Source organism: Apteryx rowi, unplaced genomic scaffold, assembly GCF_003343035.1.
Source record: "Apteryx rowi isolate R43461 unplaced genomic scaffold, aptRow1 scaffold_912, whole genome shotgun sequence".
NCBI lineage: Eukaryota > Metazoa > Chordata > Aves > Apterygiformes > Apterygidae > Apteryx > Apteryx rowi.
Genome location: NW_020451219.1, coordinates 181,961 through 204,306, shown reverse-complemented (window position 1 = coordinate 204,306; position 22,346 = coordinate 181,961). Strand labels below are relative to the sequence as shown.

Sequence of the window (22,346 nt, the reverse complement as noted above, 5' to 3'; positions counted from 1 at the left end):
CTAGAAATTCATTATAATGGGCAGTATGTTAGCCTTTTTGAGGCTATCATGTTTTAAAGATTACTTTAGCATAATAATCCTCATATTATATATGGGTAACCCTAGTTTATTGGCATTGGAGAAGAGTTCATTTCTATTAGCAGAGCTTTTGTATGTTTTAATTCACTCCTATAATTAGTAGTGTGACCATATTTCCCAAGGAGTATGCAGAATGCATTGCCTTCTTTCTTTTTGCCCTTTACACATTAACATTTTAACAATGGCTTTGAAATTAATATTGGGCATTAATAACAGATCTCTCTCATCAAGGTAGAACTAGATTCCTCTATGTCAGCAATGATGAGTAGGTTGACTTCCCTTGGTGAGACCCAGGGCTTTGTTACAGTAAACTGGTCCAGTGTGATGTCACAGATATAAAAACTATTCCATTCTGTATAAAAACTAGGCACATGCCTTATATTTATATGAAGAGAAGATCAACATATTTGAGCATTTTTGCTCTCAACTATTAATCTCTGGACTTTTACATGAGGAGAAAAATATGTTATTTCTAATTGGTAACTACAGGAGTGTAATTTGGGTTAGATGGTATTTAAAAGGAGGATGAATCACACTTGGGTCAGTATTGGCGGATATCTAAAAGCACAACCTGTCATTTGTATTGCTTTAAATGTACACAGTATAGATGTATATTAAAAAAAAGAAAACTATCTTTTTTGTGGTGTTGAACCAAATAGGTGTGATGCAAGGCTTTACCAAATGAGATCTATTGATACAAATTTCACTGTAGAGTATGCTTTAGACAAATGTGTCTTTTTCTTTAAATATGTAAATCCTACACTGTAGGCTTTTTTTCTTTGTCATTTTGTAGTGGTAGAAAATGTTGAACAGTTGTCCATGAGCATGAGCCAACAGCTCATTACTGATATCCCCAGAATGCAAATATTTGCAATGCAAACAATTAGTACAATTTACGAGTTCTGTGAAAGGCCCTGACATATCTGCCTCAAGGTTTGGAGGCTCTGCTATACAGCCACAAATAGTCTTTCCATTTCTACATAACCATTTGAAACAGTGACAGCTGCATTAAGCTGCCTTTGCCCAGCAATTCTGCATGCCAGGCTGGCTTAATTTGTTATAATGCCACAGAAAAAGCACTGCTAGCAGAAAACCATCAAATCATTTTCATATTGAACCTTCGTGGTCCAGCAACCTCCCCTTCGACTACAGCACCGTTGTTTTTGCGGGGAACATACTCAAGGTCAATGCTGGTTTTGTGCTTGCCTTTCCCTCGGCTCCACACAAAAAGAAGTAGGAAACAAAATAAAACCACTCCAAGGAATGTGAAACAGCCCATAGCTGTGGACACCAATATTGTCTTAAGGTCCAGAGAGAAGGTGTTCACATTAGTTCCATTGGAACTGGTGTCATTGGAATCTGTCATATACATAGGGGTCCTGTTGGCGTAAAGGAAACGGTCTGATGCAAACCCTTTTACTGTAAGGGAGGCTGAATAGGTGTCATTCCCAGCTGCGTTACTTGCAATACAAACATAGATCCCTGTGTCTTGGTCTTGAGCGAATCTGATCTCCAGTGTGCCATCTCCCAGCACTGTGGCTCTTCCATTTGATTTTGCTGTGATCAGCCTCCGACGTGGGGTAACCCAGGTTATGGTAGGCTGAGGATCCCCATCAGCATTGCACATCAACTGCACTGTCTGCCCTTCTTCTACTACCAGGTATTGCAACTTCTTGTCTTGTATCTTGGGCTTCTTGCAGGTGAAATAAAAGGAAAGAGCTGTGCTGTGGARGTCTTTGAATGACCTCTCTTTGACACTGTCTGGGCCAGCACACATTGGTGGCTGGCCTCCAAACTGCAAAGTGGGTTGCCTTTGCAGAATCCAAAGGAGGCGGCAGTCACAAGCCAGAGGGTTGTTGTTAATGCAGAGGATCTCAAGGGTCTTGGGGGAATGGAATACATTCTCTTCTATGGTTTCTAGCAGATTTTGGGACACATTAAGCACACGTAGGAATTGGAGCCCTTGGAAAGCATGTGGTTCAATGGTACGTAACTGAGCCCCCACCATGTGGAGTTCCTGCAGACGCACTAAATCCGAAAACATGCCCGCCTCAATGGTGCTGATAGGGTTGTAGGAGAGGTTTAGATGTGTCAAGTAAACCAGATGTTTAAAAGCAGAGTAAGGTATTGCAGACAGGTTAGTGTTGGTGATGGAGAGAGAAGTAAGATTGAGACCATACAGGCTGTTGGCAGGCAGCATGTCCAGGAGGGGCCAGGAGTCTATCTCCAGGTCTTTCAGGCGAAACAATCTTTTAAAGGCATATGCAGGCAAAACGTTAATGTTGAGCTGTCTCAGATGCAGACTGATGAGGTTGTGAAGGTGGGAAAGAGCTTCTGTTGGTACAGCTGTGAGGTTGCATCTCTCCAGAGTGAGCTGCTCCAGGCTAAGCAGTCCACTAAAGGCCCTGTGGGATATATAAACCAAATCATTGTCCCCAACCTCCAGAGATTTTAGATTATGCAGATCTTGGAACATGTAGTCCAGCAAAATGACAATCTTGTTTTCACTTATATCAAGCTTTGTTAAGTTTGACAACCCAGTGAACACCCCTAGGGGGACCAGCTTCAGCCGGTTTCCTTTCAGTTTCAGGGACCGCAAGTTGAAGAGATTGTTAAAGGCTCCGGGCTCCACATTGGCAACTATATTGTCGCTGAGGTCTATCTCCTCCAGCAAAGGGTATGATGTGAATTCCTCAGGGTTGACACCCTTCAGTCGGTTCTTGCTGAGGTCCAAGATTTTGGTCTCAATGGGAATGCCCTCTGGGATAGACATTAGGCGCCTTCGGTGACAGCTGACGGACTTGTTCTGTGCCGAGCATTCACAGCGGGCCGGGCAGCCTATGGTTGGGCCCGTAAAAACTAGCAGCACAGCTAGACCTAGGAATGGCTGCCAGCATGATATAGCCGTGTGAAGCATGACTCCACTGATGTGGTCTAACTGTCAGTCACGTGCCTGTAGGGATAAGGATGGGAAGGGGGAGAAGTTAAGTCTGCAGCAGAAGAAAGTCTCCGTCAAATTTTAAGTACCATTTCAAAGCAGGTGCTTGTGTTTTCATTTGAAACAAAACAACACAACCTATTCCAAATGGCAACAACAACAAAAAAACAGATTTTCTTTTTGTGTCATTGGGCATGTCAAAGGATCTGCTTATCCAGCATTTCCCCTTCAGATGTGAGAGGGGACAAAAAATCATTTCCTACTCCAAACAGTAATGGAGGTTAGTATTTTTTTTCTCATGCTGTGTGGGTCTCTGCATGACAGTGCTATACCTAAAGTGGAGATAAACACTGTACACTCTGTAAATAGGGCTAATCATACTCGATTTTTACAGCACAGGATCTCTGTGACTTGACAGGAACCTAAACTTCTGCCTCTGCTATTTACTTCAGTGTTTTAAAGCAAGCCTTAATATTGTGTTATCTTCAAGAAAAAAGAGCTCCCTGACAGTGAAAAGATTCCTTTTAAAATTTATTGCATACATTAAAGCTGTAAACAGGTGATGCTTGTTCACACATACACATACAGAATGGCTAGATCAGGAAGGAGGAACTGGTGAACCTCTGATTAGAATTTGTACTAAGCACAAATTGATTCTTTGCTTTTAGTTCACAGAGAGACTTTATGTGATTTGGGAATGAATGACCTGACAAAGGTTTACAGAATACATTTTTCTACTTTCAAGGCATGTAAATTGTCTCTGATGGCAAAAAGCCTGGATGAGCTGGTTTCGTTTAAGCAGCACACAATCCAAAGGAGTACACAGATTGTTTGGAAGTCATAGTCAGTAAAAGATTTATTTTTTCCTGCTTTTGATTTAAAACTGAGTATAGTATAAAACAGGATAGCCCCTACTGAATTTAATTACCCTGCTCCCAAGACAGTGCTTTACAGGTTTAGTCAACAAAGGTGAGATGCTTTTGTAAGGGTGTCTACTAAACAAAGATACTCAATAACTTACTAAAAAAAAAAAAAAATGTAGCTGTTCATCAAAGAAAGGCATGTCTGACACACTTGCCAGACTAAGGCACAATGCAAGCCAGGGCTATGGAAGCACATTAGCCTTGTGGCCCAAACAACTTGATGCTGCCAGGTGCTAGTCTTAAGACTCAGGCTTCACAATCTATACAAGACACTTCAGGTCTTCTGAGACCTTTTCTGGACTTGGCTAATTTGGACTTGTTTTTAGCTGTATCTGCAAAATTGTTTACATAACTTCTGCATGCAGCTTCCTCTAAGGTCAGATCACTATTGCACAGCTGGTCCTACTCATAATGACAAAATTATCCAATCACCTGAATAACAGTTTTGACCTATTTTTAGTAAATCATCTGACTACTGCTTAAGAAGATTTTAACTTAGATTTCTGCCAAGTTTTATTTATTTATATATTTTTGCAAGCATGGCAATTATATCCTAAAAGAAATCCTCCTATACACAGAAAAGGATTCTTAGCTTTAAAAAATTCTTATATAACAAAATTTATGATCCAGTCAGAAAGTAGTATTGCAAATAAACCATTTGAAACATATATATATATAAAAATCCTGAATGAATCCCAGACTTAGGAAGAAGATACTCCCACCACTGACTCTGTTGTAAGAACATTGTACTCCTCCTGGAAAACAGCTTGGGATGTGACAACTTAAGTCCCTGCCTAAGGGAGGAAGGTTCTACATCTCAGACTGGGGATGATCAGAAGTACGAGAACTTAATAGGTAAGAAAAAGTGAAGATATTTGTATCCACTGATTTTATGGTATTGTTAATGATCCTTAGTAGAAACTGGATGGTTTGGAATACAAGTGTTAGCATTTTTGTAGCAGAACAAAATAATAAATGGTTCTTGTGTTTTGATTACACTGTTAGAACTTAACTGGACTAACAATAAATTCCCTCAGAGCTGCATATAAAATGTGTTGATAAGCTGCAAAACATTATGTAGCCATCTATATCTATTCCAATAATCTGTATTCCAATCTATAATCCGATATAAAAACAGTTTGTCCGTCAGTCATATCTGAAACAAAATATTAATTCAATCATTCTGCAATTCTGGGATCATTCTTCACCACTAACTTGGTAGAAAAAAATTTATGTGCTAACACCAATTTGCAGGCCACAGTAATGTTACATTTGTTTTTGTAAGAATCATTAACTTGTTACTAACAATACACTGGTAGTACAACTAAGACTCAGACATAGACCAGTATCCCATTATAGCAGACATCATACAGAAATTGAAAAACAAGAAATCCTAACCACCAGAGGCACGTTTTGAACTGTTTATCCATTAGTATTATTGTAAGACTAACTAAAATCAAGATCTCTTTGTACCAGGCACTGTAAAGCAAGACAAGTGGATATACTAAGTGGGTGTATATATATACTTAGATTATTGTTTCACTCAAAGTGAAAGAAGGAAGTGTGCCAAACAACTGAAGGTAAGAAAATAACTGATAAATTTACATGATTACACAAATTGCCTGTACAAGACTTACAGTTCCAAATCATCTGAAATTAAGCAAAGAAATAGTCATTGGAATATCTTATGTCTTTAAAACCTAAAGTTTCTAAAACTGATTCACCAGTTTCTTGCAGTTGTCACAGAGAAAGTGGATCTTGAGAACAGATTTGAAGGAAAAGATAATAAACCTAATGGACTATCTCACAGGAGACATTTCATACCTAAATAACAGGAAAAAATAGTGGAGATACTTGAACGAGTAGTAAAAAAAATGACATTCCATCTGATATTGCTGGTGAGTTAAAGGGGACAGGGTTCACAAAAAAAAATTACATGAACAATACTGTAAAGATTTGTAAGGGAGCCTTGGAGATGAAGTAAAATTCAGAATTTTTAAGTCAACCAAAGTAATACTACCATCAAATACACATATTTAACTAGCTCATAAAAATTGAAAATATTTGCATAGAAACAGTTTTGACAAAGAGTTACTTGTTGAAGAAATTCATGAAATACTGTGAACAACACATCCATTTTGCAAGCTATTCCTACCCAATTCAGATGCAAATTTTTGAACTGGTAAATTCTTCAAAATTAGTTTTGCCAAGTTATTCACTCATATCTAGTAAGTAGAGTCTCTATTTTACTGGTGAAAACTGATGTCACCAAGAAGTAAAGATTCAGTGGCAAAGACAATAATAGCACAATTATCATGACTGCAGATGTGCTGATACACCTAAATGTGGTAATGCAATAATGAGGAAAGATACAGACTTATCTCTCTTGAGACAGTGTAGCTTCTCAGTAGTTTATCCTGCTATCCTGAGCAGCCACAGACTTTCCAAGGCTATCACTTTCAAGTGTAATTGAATCCCACTTCAGTAATCTGTTTAGGCAGCCATGAACACCTGCAATGGGATCTAGGACATGAAAAGAAAGGGTCTTGATGGATGTTTCCTTCAAATACCTGAATGTCAAAGCCCACAGATCTCTAGAGAAGTCAGAAGCAATGGACTGTTCTTGTAATATGTTGACATGCACCTTTTGCAATCAGTGACAACTCAGTGGTAACTTTATCAGCATGTTTTTCAAGCTTCTGCCCACTAGTATAATTTCATATTTGTTAAATTTAACACTAACAGATCTTTGTTACAGTGTTGATTGTATCCATGCACAGTAAGAGAGCAGGGTAACAGTGATCTTCCTGGCAGTTAGGAGAGGCAAAAAGATTAAAGTGCTATCTGTATGATGTTGATAGCTAAGAACATTTCCCTAGCAGCTGTATGTAAATACTGAACAGAACAAAAGTGAGCCCAAAACTGCATGGTCCTCCAAAGGGCATGGGTCTGGCAGAGTTAATTTTAAATGTCAGCCACATTCCTGTGATTGCAGCCACCAAGGAAGGATTTCAAAAAAATTTCAATCTGTTATCATGGTTCCTTGCAGTTCTCTTCTGGCAGCAGAACAGAGCCTGGTGACAAATCATGATATGTCAAGATGTTAAAGTATGGACATACAGAGCAATTCCCTTGAACCAGAAAAGCTGAGAGATCAATATTGCAAGTGCTGTTGTTATTTCATAACACAACTCAAGGCCTGTTTAGCCAAATGGTTCTGAACATTTGAAATTAAAGGGCTTTTTAGCCAATTAAACCTAAAAAAAGTGAATGTGTATTACGAGGGTAACAATGATATAATTAGTGAAGTTTTAGCTTCAGGTAGGTAGAGTTTAGAGTTTACAGTTCTGTTTTTTTGAAACTAACCAAAAACTGAATTAAACAGAAAATCTGAACAAACAGAAATTTTTCTTCTGTATGTAGGTACTGCACACTTAGTGGAGGTGGGCAACTGCAACACATGTAATTACAGTGGAATTTATCCAGATAATAAAAGAAAAAATGAAACCCATCAGCTGTGTGTTTTTTTCCACTTGGATAAGCATGTGTAGCTTCCCTTGAACCCATTATCACAGAATGACAGAATCACAGAATAGCTGGGGTTGGAAAGGACCTCTGGACATCATCTGGTCCGATGACCCTGCTCAGGTAGGGCCAGCTAGAGGTTGCCCAGGTTGCCTGGGTTTGGAATGTCTCCAAGCATGGAGACTCCACGTCTCTGGGCAACTTTTTCCATTGATTAGTCACCCTGAGTGTTTTCTTATGCTCCAAGAGAATTTCCTGTGTTTCAGTTTGTGCCCATTTTACTTTGTCCTGTCACTGGGCACCACCAAGAAGAGTTTGACCCTGTCCTCTTGACATCCACTCATCACATATTTATATACATTGATAAGATCCCCCGTCAGTCTTCTCTTCTCCAGGCTGAACAGTCCCAGCTCCCTTAGCCCTTCCTCGTATGAGAGAGGCCCCCGTCCCTTAACCACCTTAATGGCCCTTTGCTGGACTCATTCCAGTAGCTCCATGTCTCTCTTATACTGGGGATTCCAGTACTGGACACAGTACTCCAGGTGCGGCCTCAGCAGGTCTGAGAAGAGGGGAAGGATCACCTCCCTTGACTTTACTGGCAATGCTCTGCCTAGTGCAGCCCAGGATACCGTTGCTTGCTTTGTCACAAAAGCACATTGCTAGCTCATGGTCAACTCATTGTACACCAGGACAGTCTAGGTCCTTCTCTGCAAACTCGCTCTCCAGCAGATCAGCTCCTAGCCTATACTAGCCTGCCCCCTAGATGCAGGACTTTGCATTTCTTTTGGTGGACTTCCTGAGGTTCCTCTCCGCCCACTTCCCCAGCCTGTCAAGCTCCCCATATGACCTCATCCAATAAATTACTGTCTCCTGGTAAACTAAGAACACTCCTTCATAGCACCATTACACTTCATATCTACAAGTTCAACTACTAAACCGAAACTAGAGTCACATCAGACTTGCAGGAATAGTTCTCTTCTTGGTGTAGATCTACTGACTTCAGATGAGAGATGGAGACTTGGTTACAGTAGTTTCCATTTCATTCTTAACTGTACAGTACAGGTCTCCAAAAATTAGAAGTTTTGGCTTCTTGAGAAATGTTTTACTTTTTGTTGAAAAGCTGGTTACCAATAAAAAAAATTTTTTTCCTAAAAAATAAAGGTTGCTATAACAGTTTTATTTCATTAAAAGGAAAATATTCTATCAAGAAAAAGTTTCAATAGATGATTTTCAACCAGTTCTATGTTCATGCAAACATGCATGCACAAAAGTGCATGTATGCTTAAAAGTCTTTAAAAGTCTTTAAACTGTTTATTCTACATGTAATAATATTTTCTCAGCATTTTACACTTGTCCTCATCCTAAATAAAATTAATGCTAAAACATTCTTCTGATGTCAGAGCACTTTCATATAGCCTAACTAAAAAAAAATAAAAAATAATATTTGAGTCTGCATGGATACATCTATTCATAATGATGTTTCTGTTTTATTCCTGATTAAAAACTCATTAATATCAAAGACAACTGTGAGGAGCCCAAATGAGACCTTATCACCGGGGATCTTAACAGTGAAGGCAGCATTCACTCTAGCAACTCAAATTCACTTATTCAACAGCTCAGTGTAGGTGCTGCATGAATCACTCTTTTGTTTAGTTTCTGACTCTGAAATGTCACTTTGGTCAAACAGCAGCCAATGAAATTGAAGAAAAGATGAGAACTGAAAGACAATTGGCAAACTCTCAAATACTTTATGTATTTTCAATATTACTGGCCACTGTGGGGCATGTGAACAAGGAGGGTGTAAGAACAAGAAGGATACTATCAAAATAGTGCACTGGGGATCTTCCTGTTTTTCTTGCAGTGGAAGATATCTTGCACATTTAAGTCATTTCTGAGGAGGTACTACTGTAAATGTAAAATCCGTGTAATGACTGAGGCAAAACAAAAGTCTATGATAGAACATTTCATTTATTTTACTTGTATCCTGATATGAAGTTTATGCTTTATGACTTTGGAAGTGAAGGACATCTATGAAATATCCATTTTCCTGAACTGTGAAATATGTGGCACAACATTCTCCAAACACATTGTTAATAAATTATAATTCATTTGATTTGGAAAATTCATCCCATCCTTAAGCTTTATTACCCATCCCAATGACAAACATTTCTAGGATGATCTAGAATGCTAGAATGATTATAGGAGCAAATATTTATTTATATATGTATAAGGATGATATCAGTTATTTGACAACTGAAATTTTCTTTTCAGAAAGTTCTCCATCTTGGCGTCATTATTATGATTATGCTTCTAGTCATTCAAGATCACTAAGACCTAGTGCAGTAAATCTGGCATGGTGATTTGAAATCAAAAATATGTTTTCAGAATTGTATTTAATTTGCTTTTTTTGAGAAAAGATTAACTGGAAGAAGACTAAAGGTCAGAGCCATACCAGCAATAAGTACCTGTCTTATGCCAGTTTATGGTTCCACTGGGAGATCTAGATAGCTAAAATACAGTTAGGTATCCAGAAGAGTCTTTGGGTTACTTTAGACACTCACACCACCTGTGTGAATCTTGTCTTATCTGACTAATATCAATCTAAAGAAGGCTGTAAAAGCTACTCACATAAGATTTTATTCTTAAAACACAAATTGTAAGAAGCAAAATTCCAGTAATTGAACACAGTGAATTATACTGATCGCTAGTCTAGAGAAACTTTGTGACACATTGGTGTAAATTTTACTGGAATTACCATAAGTTAACTTTTCATATGGTATGAAATTGCCACATGTGCAACTAGTCATGGCTCAGGAGCTGTCAAATGGGATGACAAACTGAAAAAAACAATAAAACCCTAAAGAACAACAATTCCACTCATATGGATATATTGCAAAATGAGGATCTGTGCTATTTTTTAAATGTTTTTACCCCCTGCATAATGAAATCAATCAGTGCAGTGTATCAAAAGAAGTGATCCTTTACACAAACTGTATTAGTATTAGCAACCTGTAAATATTCTTATGTACTATGTAAGGAGAAATGTTAAGTCTCAGAAGAATATTTTTGAATGTACCCAAATCAGAGTCCTCAAAAAGCTCTCTAGATTGATCTGTGACTGGGTTTTGCTACTTAGACACTTGCACAAGATCATTCAAAATACTATACTCAGTCTGTTTCTTACAGTTGCAACTCAGTCAAGTTCAGCTTTTGTGTTTAAGAGTGCAGAAGAATGATATCCAAAAAGAATAACTGGGCTGTTCAGACTTCTCTAGATTTCTCTTTGTTAGGTGGCCAAATTTTAATCCAACACCTTTTAGACAATTCACCGACCAACAAATTCTCTGTAAAGCAACAATCCTTGTTATTGTGTATGACTGAAATACACAATCAGGTCCCACTCTTCCCAATGATGAATTTTTTCAGTCTTCTATGTTTTTCCTTCTGATTTCCTGATTCCACTTCCAACTATACCAAACAATTCCAGTAAAGTGGATAAGAGATTTCAGTAGCATTTTAAATGAAAGGAGGGGAGAAAAAATGTTGCAATGACCACTCCCTTGCATGTTACTGAAGCAGCTAGTATGGAAATAAGAAGAGAGAAATAAACAGCTGACAGACTCTCAGGACAGCAACTCTCTCTAATTATTGTACTCTAGAAAGGAGAAAGAGCAGGTACTGTGCAAAATTCAGCAGACTATCCCCCTTGCTCAAAACTGCTAATTCATGGAAAACACCTCTTTTGCTCCTAAGGTTTTGGTATCTGACAATTTTAAGCCCTATGTCCCAATGCAAAGGCTTGAAATTGACTTTTTTTTTTCTTTTTTTGGGGGGAGGGAGGGTAAAATTATGATTGTACTGTGATTGTCTTGAGTGCTGAAGCCAGATTTCCAGCACTGTCAAATCAAGCTTCCCTGTGTAATATGAGTAAATGTCCATTTATCAAACTGCACTTGGTCAAGATGTGAGGCTTACTTCTCTAATATTTTTGTTACTTGAAAAAGTAACTAACCAAAGAGCTGGAAAGAAGCCTGGCACTTCTAAAGAGCTTGTTTTGACAGAGCTGTGGGAACTCTTTTCCTTCTTGGTGCAAACACATGCACTTTCTCTGCCTTCTCCTTTTCAGAGGGGGCTCGGAGTCAAAGAATTTGGGCTGAAACACTGGAAAGCTAAAACAACATTTTAGTTTTTGAAGATGACTGACTCTGCAATCCCCTGGAGCACTTGATCTCACAGAGCAGCTTCCCCTCCAGCTAAATCTCTTGCCACTTGTATTACTGGAAGCAGAAATGTTCTGAATTAAACTCCAGATCATTTCCTCAAGCAAGTAATTTTAGTAAAAGCTGCATGCTTCTGTAACCAGAGTACAGTCAGGCACTTACTAAATAATGTTAAAATTTTACTCATTGCTAGGCTTTGCCTAGGCTAGTACGCTTTTCTGCAGCTTTGCTGCATCTGGTACTGCCTCTTAGAGATGGATGGGATTTCCTCAGATAATTAAGGAAGATATAGAGATAGCTTTTTTTTTCATTACCATCAGTGAGTATTTCAGAGCAGAATATCAAAATTTTATTCCTTCTTTATTATGTAAACTGAGTTCAAATAAAAAAAAGTTTCTCTTCCACACTGGTTCCACTGCCCTCAAAGACAACAACATCCCAGAGTACTTAAAAGCCAGATAAACTATGAAGCTGACAAGAGGATTCACTTACATGAAGTTAGTTAGGATAAGGATAACTGTTTGCTACTTATTCCTTTCTCAGTTCTCTCCCTAATCTTCTTAGAGCAGGCTGCCTTTTTTTCCTCCCTTCATGATAGAAAATCTTTATTTTTTTAATAAGGTGATTTAAATCTAGTCCATTCTTCTAGAAAATTTTCAGAAATTCTTTTGTCATCTTGTCTTTCATCTGCCAGTATGATATAAAGCATACACTTAGTAAGTAGAGGTAGAGAATAAAATAGATGCACAGATGCAGTGTGCTACAACAACGGTGCCAATGCTGATAAATGTGAACCTCTAGATTTTATTTTTAAAGCTAAGCTTTGGGACTCAAATTATATAATGTTGTAATGAGAACACCTGTGGAAGATCTGGTGAGGAGTCAGGTGACTGGCAAAATATGTGATCATAGCCCCAGAGTGTGCTCTCTACGCACTGACTGAAACCTGTCAAAGCTGGACATGCATAATCTGTTTTGTCAACAATGTCTAGCTACTTCCCAGATAGTAGCTGCCCAAGCATAGTCGATATAAGGAAATAGCTCTAGTAGATTAAAGGTGCCCTGGGGATACACAGAGTGAGTCCCGCTTGGGCATCTGACCCGTGCGTCCAGCAAGCTCCAATCAGCAACCCCTCTGTGTGGTCCCCAGGGTTCCCCACGCAGTTTGGGGTGTAAGTCCTTTATTAAATCTACACTAGTCCACCCCTCACTTGTCTTGAGTGTCTCTCTCTGCAGGAATCCAACCCTCTGTTTCCCGCCTTGCAGTCAGAAATGTTTACAGATATCATTTCAAAACCTTGAGAAAATGTGAGCTCTAAAACATAATAGCCAAGACACATCACAAAAGGAAAAAAAGTTAGAAAAAAAAAAAGAAAAATTTGCAACTTTATTTTTGTAAAATTTTAGGATCACTTCATGCTAAATTTCTCATTTAGGGGGAGAGCTGGATTACTGGTATCTGAATGGCTGCCATTGTTTATGCTGTGGCATAAACACAATGTGAATAGTTGGTAACAGATGGTGGTATATGTGGCAGAGAAACAACCAGAGAAACAGAGAATTATTGTGCTTTCTGTGCTTGTATAAAATGAAAGTGTCTTTTGTAGACAACTGATAAATGAGAATGACACAGGCTAAATCTCACTGCTGTGATTCAGAACTCTCTCTCACTCAAGCTTCATTTTCTGTGTTTAGGAGTTCTGACAGTCACTTAGGTAACGAAAGCTGCATACTTCAATTATCTTCCAAAGTCTGACAGAGAAGAACACACAGTTAATAATGAGCATTGTGTCTGTGTTTTGAACCAGTGATTCAGAATGCCTTGTTCTGCATCCTACTTTCAGGTTTTGCTGAACTGACTGTTCCCAAAAAGGACTTAAGTAAACTGTTCTTAATAAGATAAAAACAAGAGTTGGTAACAGAAGATTGAGTAAGCCACTTAGTTGGATGCTTAATTAAAAGCAAAATGAAATAAATAAAAAAAATACAGTTATTGGGGGAGGGTAATTAAGTTCAGTGTGCAGGTTATACAGAAAATGTAGAACTAAAAATCACAGAAAAATGCATATGTCAGCTATGAAGCCTTTAGATGTGTTGTGCTGGTTAGGGTCTACTGCTGCATTTCAGTCATGAATAGTTCCAGATTTCTGGAAAATTCGTATATGAATTAGGACATGTTCTGTAATGGATTCGGGAACAGAGTCCTGAATTAGTATTTTGACCAGCGATGGTCTAGCCCTTTTTCAGTTCCTGCGTGGCTTGAATTTGAGGAATTCTACATTTATTTCATTAACAACCACATAGTTAAGGAAAAGGGGATCTCCGCTATTATTGTGGGAGTAGATTTTCAACCAATATTTTTCAGCTTGGTCCTGGGCTGAGCTCTTTCACTGTGAAGACAAATGCCCAGTTTTGGGGACAGCCTAGCTGCTAAAACAGTGAGAAAAGTCATAATTAGGCATCTGTTTTGACATTTTTTGATATTTTGAAAGTACCACAACATTCTGAAAAATTATTGACATAAGAGGACATTCAATATTGCAACTGCTGCTGCATTTCTGTATTTCCACATCTCTAGCTCCCAGACAACACATTTGGATCCCTAACATCCCACTGCTATTATCTGGGCAGACCCCTGCATGGTGATGTAGGACTTGCAGTAGGACCAACTACAAGACTATATCAGTGGTCTCTGTCCCTTAGTATTGGCCTTCGTTAAGGAGTAGGGAAAGGAACACTACGTTAAGTGGCTGATAGCATTAAATATCCACCTCCTCAGCTGGGAATAACGTATTTTTCCCCTTTGTGGTCCATAAAGTTAGTATTCATTACTAAGCCTTTATTAAGGCCTCAGCCATTCCAAAGGAAGATGACTTATGGATTACTTTAGTGCATACATGTTTGCAACTTTTAAATAACCTATGAAAAATTTGGAAACTAAAAGTTCATTCTTTAAACATACTCTCAGTTTACATCTAAGGAAGGGCAGATGGCCAGATTAGGTATTTATAATTAGGTAGTGCAACACTTAGATGACTTTAAAGAAGAGTTTTTCATCCAAAAGTAACATAGACGATTAAGAATCTAGAAGTGAAGGTATATTATTAAATGAAGCTGAGCTATATAACAGACCATTTGTATGTTTTCACTCTGCATCAGTTCTGAAATGCAGCACATCAACTTAAGCAGCCCTCAAGATTTTGGGGCCCTTGCATTTCCAAGATGTCCTATGCAAAATCCCCCAGAAGAGGAAGGCCTCTTTAATCTTTCATGGAATGAGGATTTTCAGATAGCTACTGGAACACAGGAGATGGAACCATAAGAATACCATGAGGACATGAGAACTGGGAATAGTATGGTTGCTTCAATTGTGAAGTTTTGACTCAAAGTCTTGTGGATTAAATCAGATCATTGTGGAGAAGAATATTTTATATTTACCTACTACCCCTTGAGCATAGTTTGTTCTTTCATACAAGTATTTCTGTTTTTTTTTTTAACCATAAGTAAACACATTTAAACAAGAGTCACTTGGCTGTTTGTTCTCTTCACAATGAAGAAATTTAATGCCTGAAAAGCTGAACTACAAGTCAGTTAAGACAGCTGGTCAATATCTGTGTTGGTGTTAATGAAAGGAAATTACGGTGGTATATTTTCTTTGGTTCCATTGATTGGTATATTTTTACAGTTAATATAGAGGGCTGTTCTCTCTTTAAACCCTACTTCATCTAACTTTGTTTATAGTGCTTTTTTAATTGATACGTGAAATACATCATCATGTTTTCCTTTAAGAAGTGCTCAGATTTTTTTCATTTCCTGGATGGTAAATGCATCTAAATAAGGATGTGTAGTCACTGACTGTAAAGAGCTCATGAACAAAGAATTTGTAAGCTGAACCTAGCACCAAGCAGTTGTTAGAGAGTTCGACCTGGTGTTTTATAGCACTTTACTGAATTCCACTATATCAAAGCACAAAAGAGGATTTGAGGTAGTTGCAAAGAGTGCTGCTATATCTGCTCAACACTCCAATAAGTGTACCATCAGAAGTAAACGACCAGGCCTTGTCACTGGAAGGGAAGAAAGACAGCCCAAACCTTCTGTTATGCACAAATATAAAGAGGAGGAAATAAAGTGCAAGTGGTATTTATTCCCCTCTGTCTCCTGTGGGACTGAAAGAATAATTTCTGGTTCAGCATTTCTCCCTCTTTCCTAATGCATCCTGCCATATAGAGGAAGGAAAAAAAAAATTAAATCATGGACTTCACAAGTGATAGGACAAAAGGGAAAAAGACACAGATGAGATAGGAATGGCAATATCAGTGCAGACTTGAAATTCTCTCCAAAAGTTCTGAATAACTACTATATTTTGGAACTGCTGCATATCCTTAACAAAGCACATGTAGAGGTGGATGGGGAGCACATTAAACAGGTCCATCTCTGGTCCACTTGCCCTTGCCTGGCTAGCACTGGCATCCTCTGTGTCTCTGAGCACAATCTGGTGGTGCTGGTGGGAGGATCTTCTGATCAAGAGCTTCTGCTCTCTGCAGCAGATTTTCTGAATCTCTCCTCTTCACTGAGCCACCATTTCAATCTAAATCTCAGTGCTTTTCCTCCCTTTTAAAGACTGTCTCTGTATTATTAACTTTTTAATAATAATAATGCAAATGTTTTGTTTAGCTATGGAAAGCAACCACAATACAATCTGACTAAAATAATCTAGGTAGCAACCTTGTCTTCTTCAGTTACTTTTCAGGTAAGCTCAGACTCTAACTGACTGACTTACAGCACTCACAATGCTGTGAAAAGACCTGTTGATGCCTTTTAAAGGAACAAAACCAGCACGGCATGACAGCACATGTACAACAGGATCTGACATGGATCACTTACATATCTTTTCATTTGCTTTAAAGCCCTTTCCATCTCACCAGTGGTGTGACTTTGAATTCACGTGAGAACCATGCTGAATACATGTATTGAAAAACTTATTCGCCAGTGCTTTAAGTTAATGGTAAAGATATTTCAAGTAGTATTGCAGCTGTTTTGAGAAATAGAGTCTAAATAGAGCTGAGAATGATGTATTTAGCATTTCTTCAAATGACATGTATAATTGCTTGCAGATATACATACAAATGAAAGAGTACATATACACATTTCTTACACTCTAATCATTGGTTCACTGATGAACTGTGGAGTCATCCTACACACAGTAAAATTAGTAAAAAATTAGTAAAAAAAGTAAAGCTGAGAACCAAGAAAGGCAGGAAAAGTTGAGGTTTAATCAAAAGATCCTTAATATCAGTGGCAAATTTTCAACTGACTTGGGTAAGCTTTACATCAAAGCTGGGAGAAAAATCTCTCCCTCACATGGAAGAGTGCACAGATTTTTAACGAGCTGTATGAAAAGATATTGCGACCCCGAAAAGATGTAAAAGGAAATCATACTCTTGTGAGTACCAGCAAAAGTTAACAGGTTTCAAATAGATTTTGAAAGCTTTCCAAATAGGTCTATTCAGAGTTCAGATGTTTGAGATCAGTGGACGCTTATAATCCATACAAGCTAACATTAATATAAATATATAGAAAGAAGAAGATACAGTGAGTCTGTATTATGTTATTTAGCCAAGTTGGAGGGGAAACAATAACTAATCAGTCTATCCTCATCCATGAAAACAGATGTAACAAGACTTGCCATCAAATATAGTCTATGTAGTCTCCATCTTTTTAAGTCGATGAAATTACCTGAGGACAATAACTGTAGACTTTTGTTCTGTTTTGAGAAAAAGTGCTTTGTGTGGGAAAGGATTGTTCTCAAACTTCTCTAATAATGTGTGAATCACTGTATATCATTACTGAATGAGACAGGGAAGCAACTCCCCCAGAATATCAGTATAGAGCACTCTATCTGCTGAGAAAGAGATTGGTTCTTTGAAACTCATTTTTCCATAGAATATCTGGGCAAGACTGATGACTCACACAGGTCTTAGTTAAGCCCTGTTCCAACCATATGTGATTAGCTGCTGTTTCTACTTTCTGCTTTAAAAGATTATGAACTGGAGTTTTCTTTATTTTGTAATATCATTCACTGTAATTCTCTTGCCTGTAGGGGCCAACTGTCATGCGATTGTATCCCAAACTCTCTGCCACTGTGTTTGTGTCATCTATCTGTTTTTTCCTTTATCATTTTGACACCTTCCTGGCAATTCTCAAGGAGCTTTCGCTGACATGGTCAGATAATTTTGCATTGTGCTGACGGTCTCTACAGCTTTTGATATGTGTCCAGCACCAGTGCCACCTTGGCAGTGAAGGTGGTAAACGCTAGGAGTAGCCTGCATAGCCTCTGTCTAGCCTCTATCATAGCAAGCCAGATTTTTGTGCTTGGTGAACTGTACTAAGCTTCTGACACTTTCACTTTTCCTGGTTTATTGAGAAGGCAACCAGGACCCTGCCAACTCCAGCTCACTGATATTTATCACTGGGACACATCTACTCACTGCCACTAAAGGAGATATAATACTGGGCTAGATGGATCTCTGTCTGGCCTGGTACTGCTGCTCTTATCTTCCATCATACAAGGTGACCTTGGCTTGCGCTGGTATAAATTGTACCTAGAAGATGAATTACTGTTTTATAGGAAAAGGTTTTTTTATATGTAACAGTTCCTCAGGAGTCACTTAAGTGTCTCACTTCTATAAGCATTATCGATTTCCTGGGAATCATTTAGTTCAGGAGGACAGCAAAAATTTGGTTAGGCATAATACTCATATCATAAAAGGAAACAACTATTTGCATTACCTTTTAAAAGGTTAACTTTAAACAATCCCATTCCCATGCAGAAATAAACAACATTCCTCTGCTCCAATACTGATAAAATAATAAAGTTGATATGTGGAATTAATGATTTCAAGTGACCTCCTGCCTGCCTGTTTCTGCAAACCTCAATTATAACAATCACAGAAGCAGTCAACAAACCTTCTTTCCCGTACTGCAAGACAATCACAACATTTATAGCACAATTCTTTTTTTTTTGCTTCATAAAAGAGAGAATAATGTGCAGAGAAAGATTGTACTGCAAAAAGCTTTGTGACACAACATGCAAGCACAGGCATTGAGAACCTTTCCCTAAAAACCTAGCAAGCTTATCAGCAAGTGGCATGAGCAATCCCAGTTTAATTTGCAAAAGCCACTAGGTGTCTCTGTTAACCTACGGCATTGACAGTGCTTCACAGGCTTGTGTGAAGATGCAAACACACTTCATAAACTGTCTTAAGAAAATAAGAAAAAATAGCGCTACCAAATCAGAGAATTGTACTTCACAGCATCATCTGCCCACATGTGTGTAACATTATCTTACTGTCCATCACTTTTTCCTCACAGTCTTTCAAGGATATGATACCTGCAGACAAGGTCAGTACTATAGTCATCTGCACCGTTCCTGTTCATTAAATAAACTGCTAATGTCCTTAGCGAATACTTTTTGAGACTGCAGGCTTTCTGAGAGCAGACAGCTCTCAGTCGATAGCCAGGAAGTTTTCTGTGGTGTCCATCGCACTGGGTGCCTACAATTGAATTAATGCAGTATTTATTGCAAAGGGTACACTGACACTAATTTTCAGTACTGCAAGAGTAAGAGGCATATATATCTTTTATGCATGTGTCTTTTTTTCTCTGCCATTCTCCTGCTGAATCAAATATGATCTGATTTAAAAGCTCAGTTTTTGGACAGTGATGGTGTTTGGAACATTTCACATGACAATTTAAGGAACCTTTAAGTAAGTGTAAATAAACTGTAAAATAAAACTTTCAAAGAGCTCATTTTCACAAATATAAAGTGGGATTTTTATTGTCGGCATTACTGGGAGCAGAACTCATCCAGTGTTGCTTTCTTTCCGCATTCTAGGGAGCTTTCTAGGCAAACCCCACCGTTGAGGGTTTTACTATTTGTCTGGTAATGAAAGAAAAATAATGAACATTACTCTCTGAATGTGGTGGTTACCAGATACCTCTATCAGATGCCTCTAACTTGTTTTGTATGAACTGCAGCTTCACAAAAACAGACATATGTTTTTTTCTCTAAGAAAAAACTATTGTTTATCTAGCAAAAATGCAAAAATGCAAAAAAAAACCCCAAAACAAACAAAGTCCCCAAACTCACAGCATTTTGATTGATGCACAGAGTGTTCTGGCACTGTGGTGCCTCACTGCAATTGCAGTTTGGCTATATCCTGCTTCTGTGAGTTTGAATCTCTAGAAGCTGGACTGCTTCCTTCTGTAATGCATCTCTACCTTGGTGAGAAGAAAGGGTATATTTTACATGAATACTAAAATTATGTTATATGGTGGCAGAAATAGTGCTGCCAGAAAGATGAAGCCACTGAAGAGCATAGCAATATAACATAACAGAACAATAACTCCCTCAAAGAGAAGAAAGATAGTAACATTTTGAATTTTTGCTGGAAGGTTTCTTCCTACAGGGCATTTGAACATGTATGTGACAAGAACACTCTATTTACAAAATGAATTATGTTTTAAGATTTTTTTTTCAAAAATATTTTGACAGAAGGGTTTTTACTTCTTTCCAGCCTTATATAATCATTTAGTTTTAGAGTTTCAATACAAAGTCTTTTATACCAGCCATGAAAAGATATTCAGTTCATTTTCAATGAAAGACCATTTTCTCATTAGTGATGATTCTTACTTATATACCATACTTTGTTCACTGAGAAAATTGTTCTGTTTTCACTAGTGAACTCTCATTTTTTCACATTGAGTTTTCTGTGGAAGTTCTAAAGAATTTGTGTGAATTTTCTGAGATTCTGTGACCAGTTCTTTCTGAAACATTAGAGCCCTTAAATCCACAAGGCAGCACAGTTTAATGCCATGCTTATAAAACTAAGAATGTAAATAGATTTTTACCCACTACTCTTGGCTGCCCTCTCGCTGCTCTCGCATGCACAGCAGTGAAACAGAATGGAGATAAGTACTTAATGAATGCTGTTAGATTTTTGATGCTGACTTTATGCCACAGACAGTTCCCAGGGAAAAGTTGCCAGAACAAAGGCACAGAGAGGTTGCATTACCCATACACAATGATCACCTTGTTTCCATGACTATAGAAAGAGAAGTGCTGCTGATCAACCTCAAGGCAAATCTATGATTGTCATCACAACTTAAAAAAATTAACCAGTATCCAAAAACTATTACCATTCTTTCAACAATAGACTTAAAAAGTCCACATGCCACAAATCTTACTTAGCTCATACAAAACTTTTCCCTCCATTCATTATTTTTCCTCTTTGGGATGGACCAGAAACAAATATTACACAAAACTATAGTACCTGCCTTGGTTGATGGTGACCGACTTACAGTCATGTCCAGTTGGATTGTTCAGCTCCTGATGTATATTTATAATATAGCATGTTGTRGTGGAATCGTCCTTTGTTTAAATCACTGTGTCTAACATTTGCCTAACATGCAAAGGACGTGGGAGAGCCTTCCCTACTCTGGCCAAAGTTGTCCTCTCAGTTTGTTGTGGATATTCACCCATTTGCTAATATCGAGACTTTTAGAAAGAATATTTTAACTACAATTCTATCTAATGCAACTAAAATTCAAGGAATGACATTTAATAAAAATATAAGATAATGAAGAAAAAGATGAAATGTCAATGCATAGATTAGCACAAGGCCTCACGTACTATTAATGTACCACGCAGGCTGAAATTAACACACAAACAAGGAGACCCTCCAGAAGCCAGCTTTAATTTTGCTAAGCAAACTCTTAGATCTGCTGAGGAGGAATTGGTTTACAACCATAAACTTCGGAAGCACAGTCAGCACAATTTCTTCTTTTCCTTTTCCTTTTTTTTTTTGCTTTACTTTGCTGCTCCAGTCGACATGTACATAGCAAGACATGATTGACAACATCTGAGTGGTGCCGTGTTTCAAAGATCAGGCAGATTTCAGTCCCCCTTGAATGCAGCAGAGCAGTGGAGAGGAACTGAGATACAGGGAAGGACAGGTCAGTACCTGCAGGAGGCAAGCTAAGAGTGAATTTGTATACTAAGAAGCAACAAGAGAACAGAATAGGAAAGGGAAGAAAGGGGAGAGGAAGGGAGAGAGTGAAAGAGATAAAATGAAAGCAAAATTATAGTAACACAGGAGAGACCAAAAAATAGAACTGGAAAAAAAAAATCTAATCTAACCTTAAAAGTTTCTTCCTAAAATGAGAAAAAGTCAGAAGAGAAGGAAAGAGATGAGAAATACAAGATACTGCATTTTTCCAGGCTCAGCACTGAAGTTATTACTGTGTTGGCCATATCATTCCTGTCATATACAACTCAGTAGGAACCCATGCATTAAATAGGACTTACTGCCTCAGCTAAGTTAAAAAAAAAAAAAAAGCTTAACGGCAGAGTGTTTATGGCAAATTCTATAATTCAGACATGAGGAAAAATATGTTAAACGTTTTCATTAAACTAGAAAAAGTTTGCTAGTTGGGAAAAAAGATGAAGACTCATAGTAAGGCCATTGGCATGTGTAGAAAGGTTTTAAGGCTCAGACTAGGACTCAGGTATGTATCTGGCCCCTTTCATTGATTTTCCACTTGGTCTTGCATCAGAACTATTCTCCAACTGCAAAACTGCCTGTCTCTCATAACTTTCTTGTT

General features: G+C 38.0%; 1 protein-coding gene across 1 annotated transcript in view; it reads right to left on the bottom strand.

The window, feature by feature from the left end:
- Positions 1–1,174: 1,174 nt before the first annotated feature.
- The window catches only part of LINGO2 (leucine rich repeat and Ig domain containing 2), a 142,738-nt gene continuing 121,566 nt past the window's right edge, over positions 1,175–22,346 (bottom strand). The window contains exon 2 of the mRNA XM_026091676.1: positions 1,175–3,031. Within this exon, the coding sequence (XP_025947461.1) occupies positions 1,175–2,995 (1,821 nt within the window). The 5' untranslated portion in view covers positions 2,996–3,031. The remainder of the gene's footprint in view (positions 3,032–22,346) is intronic.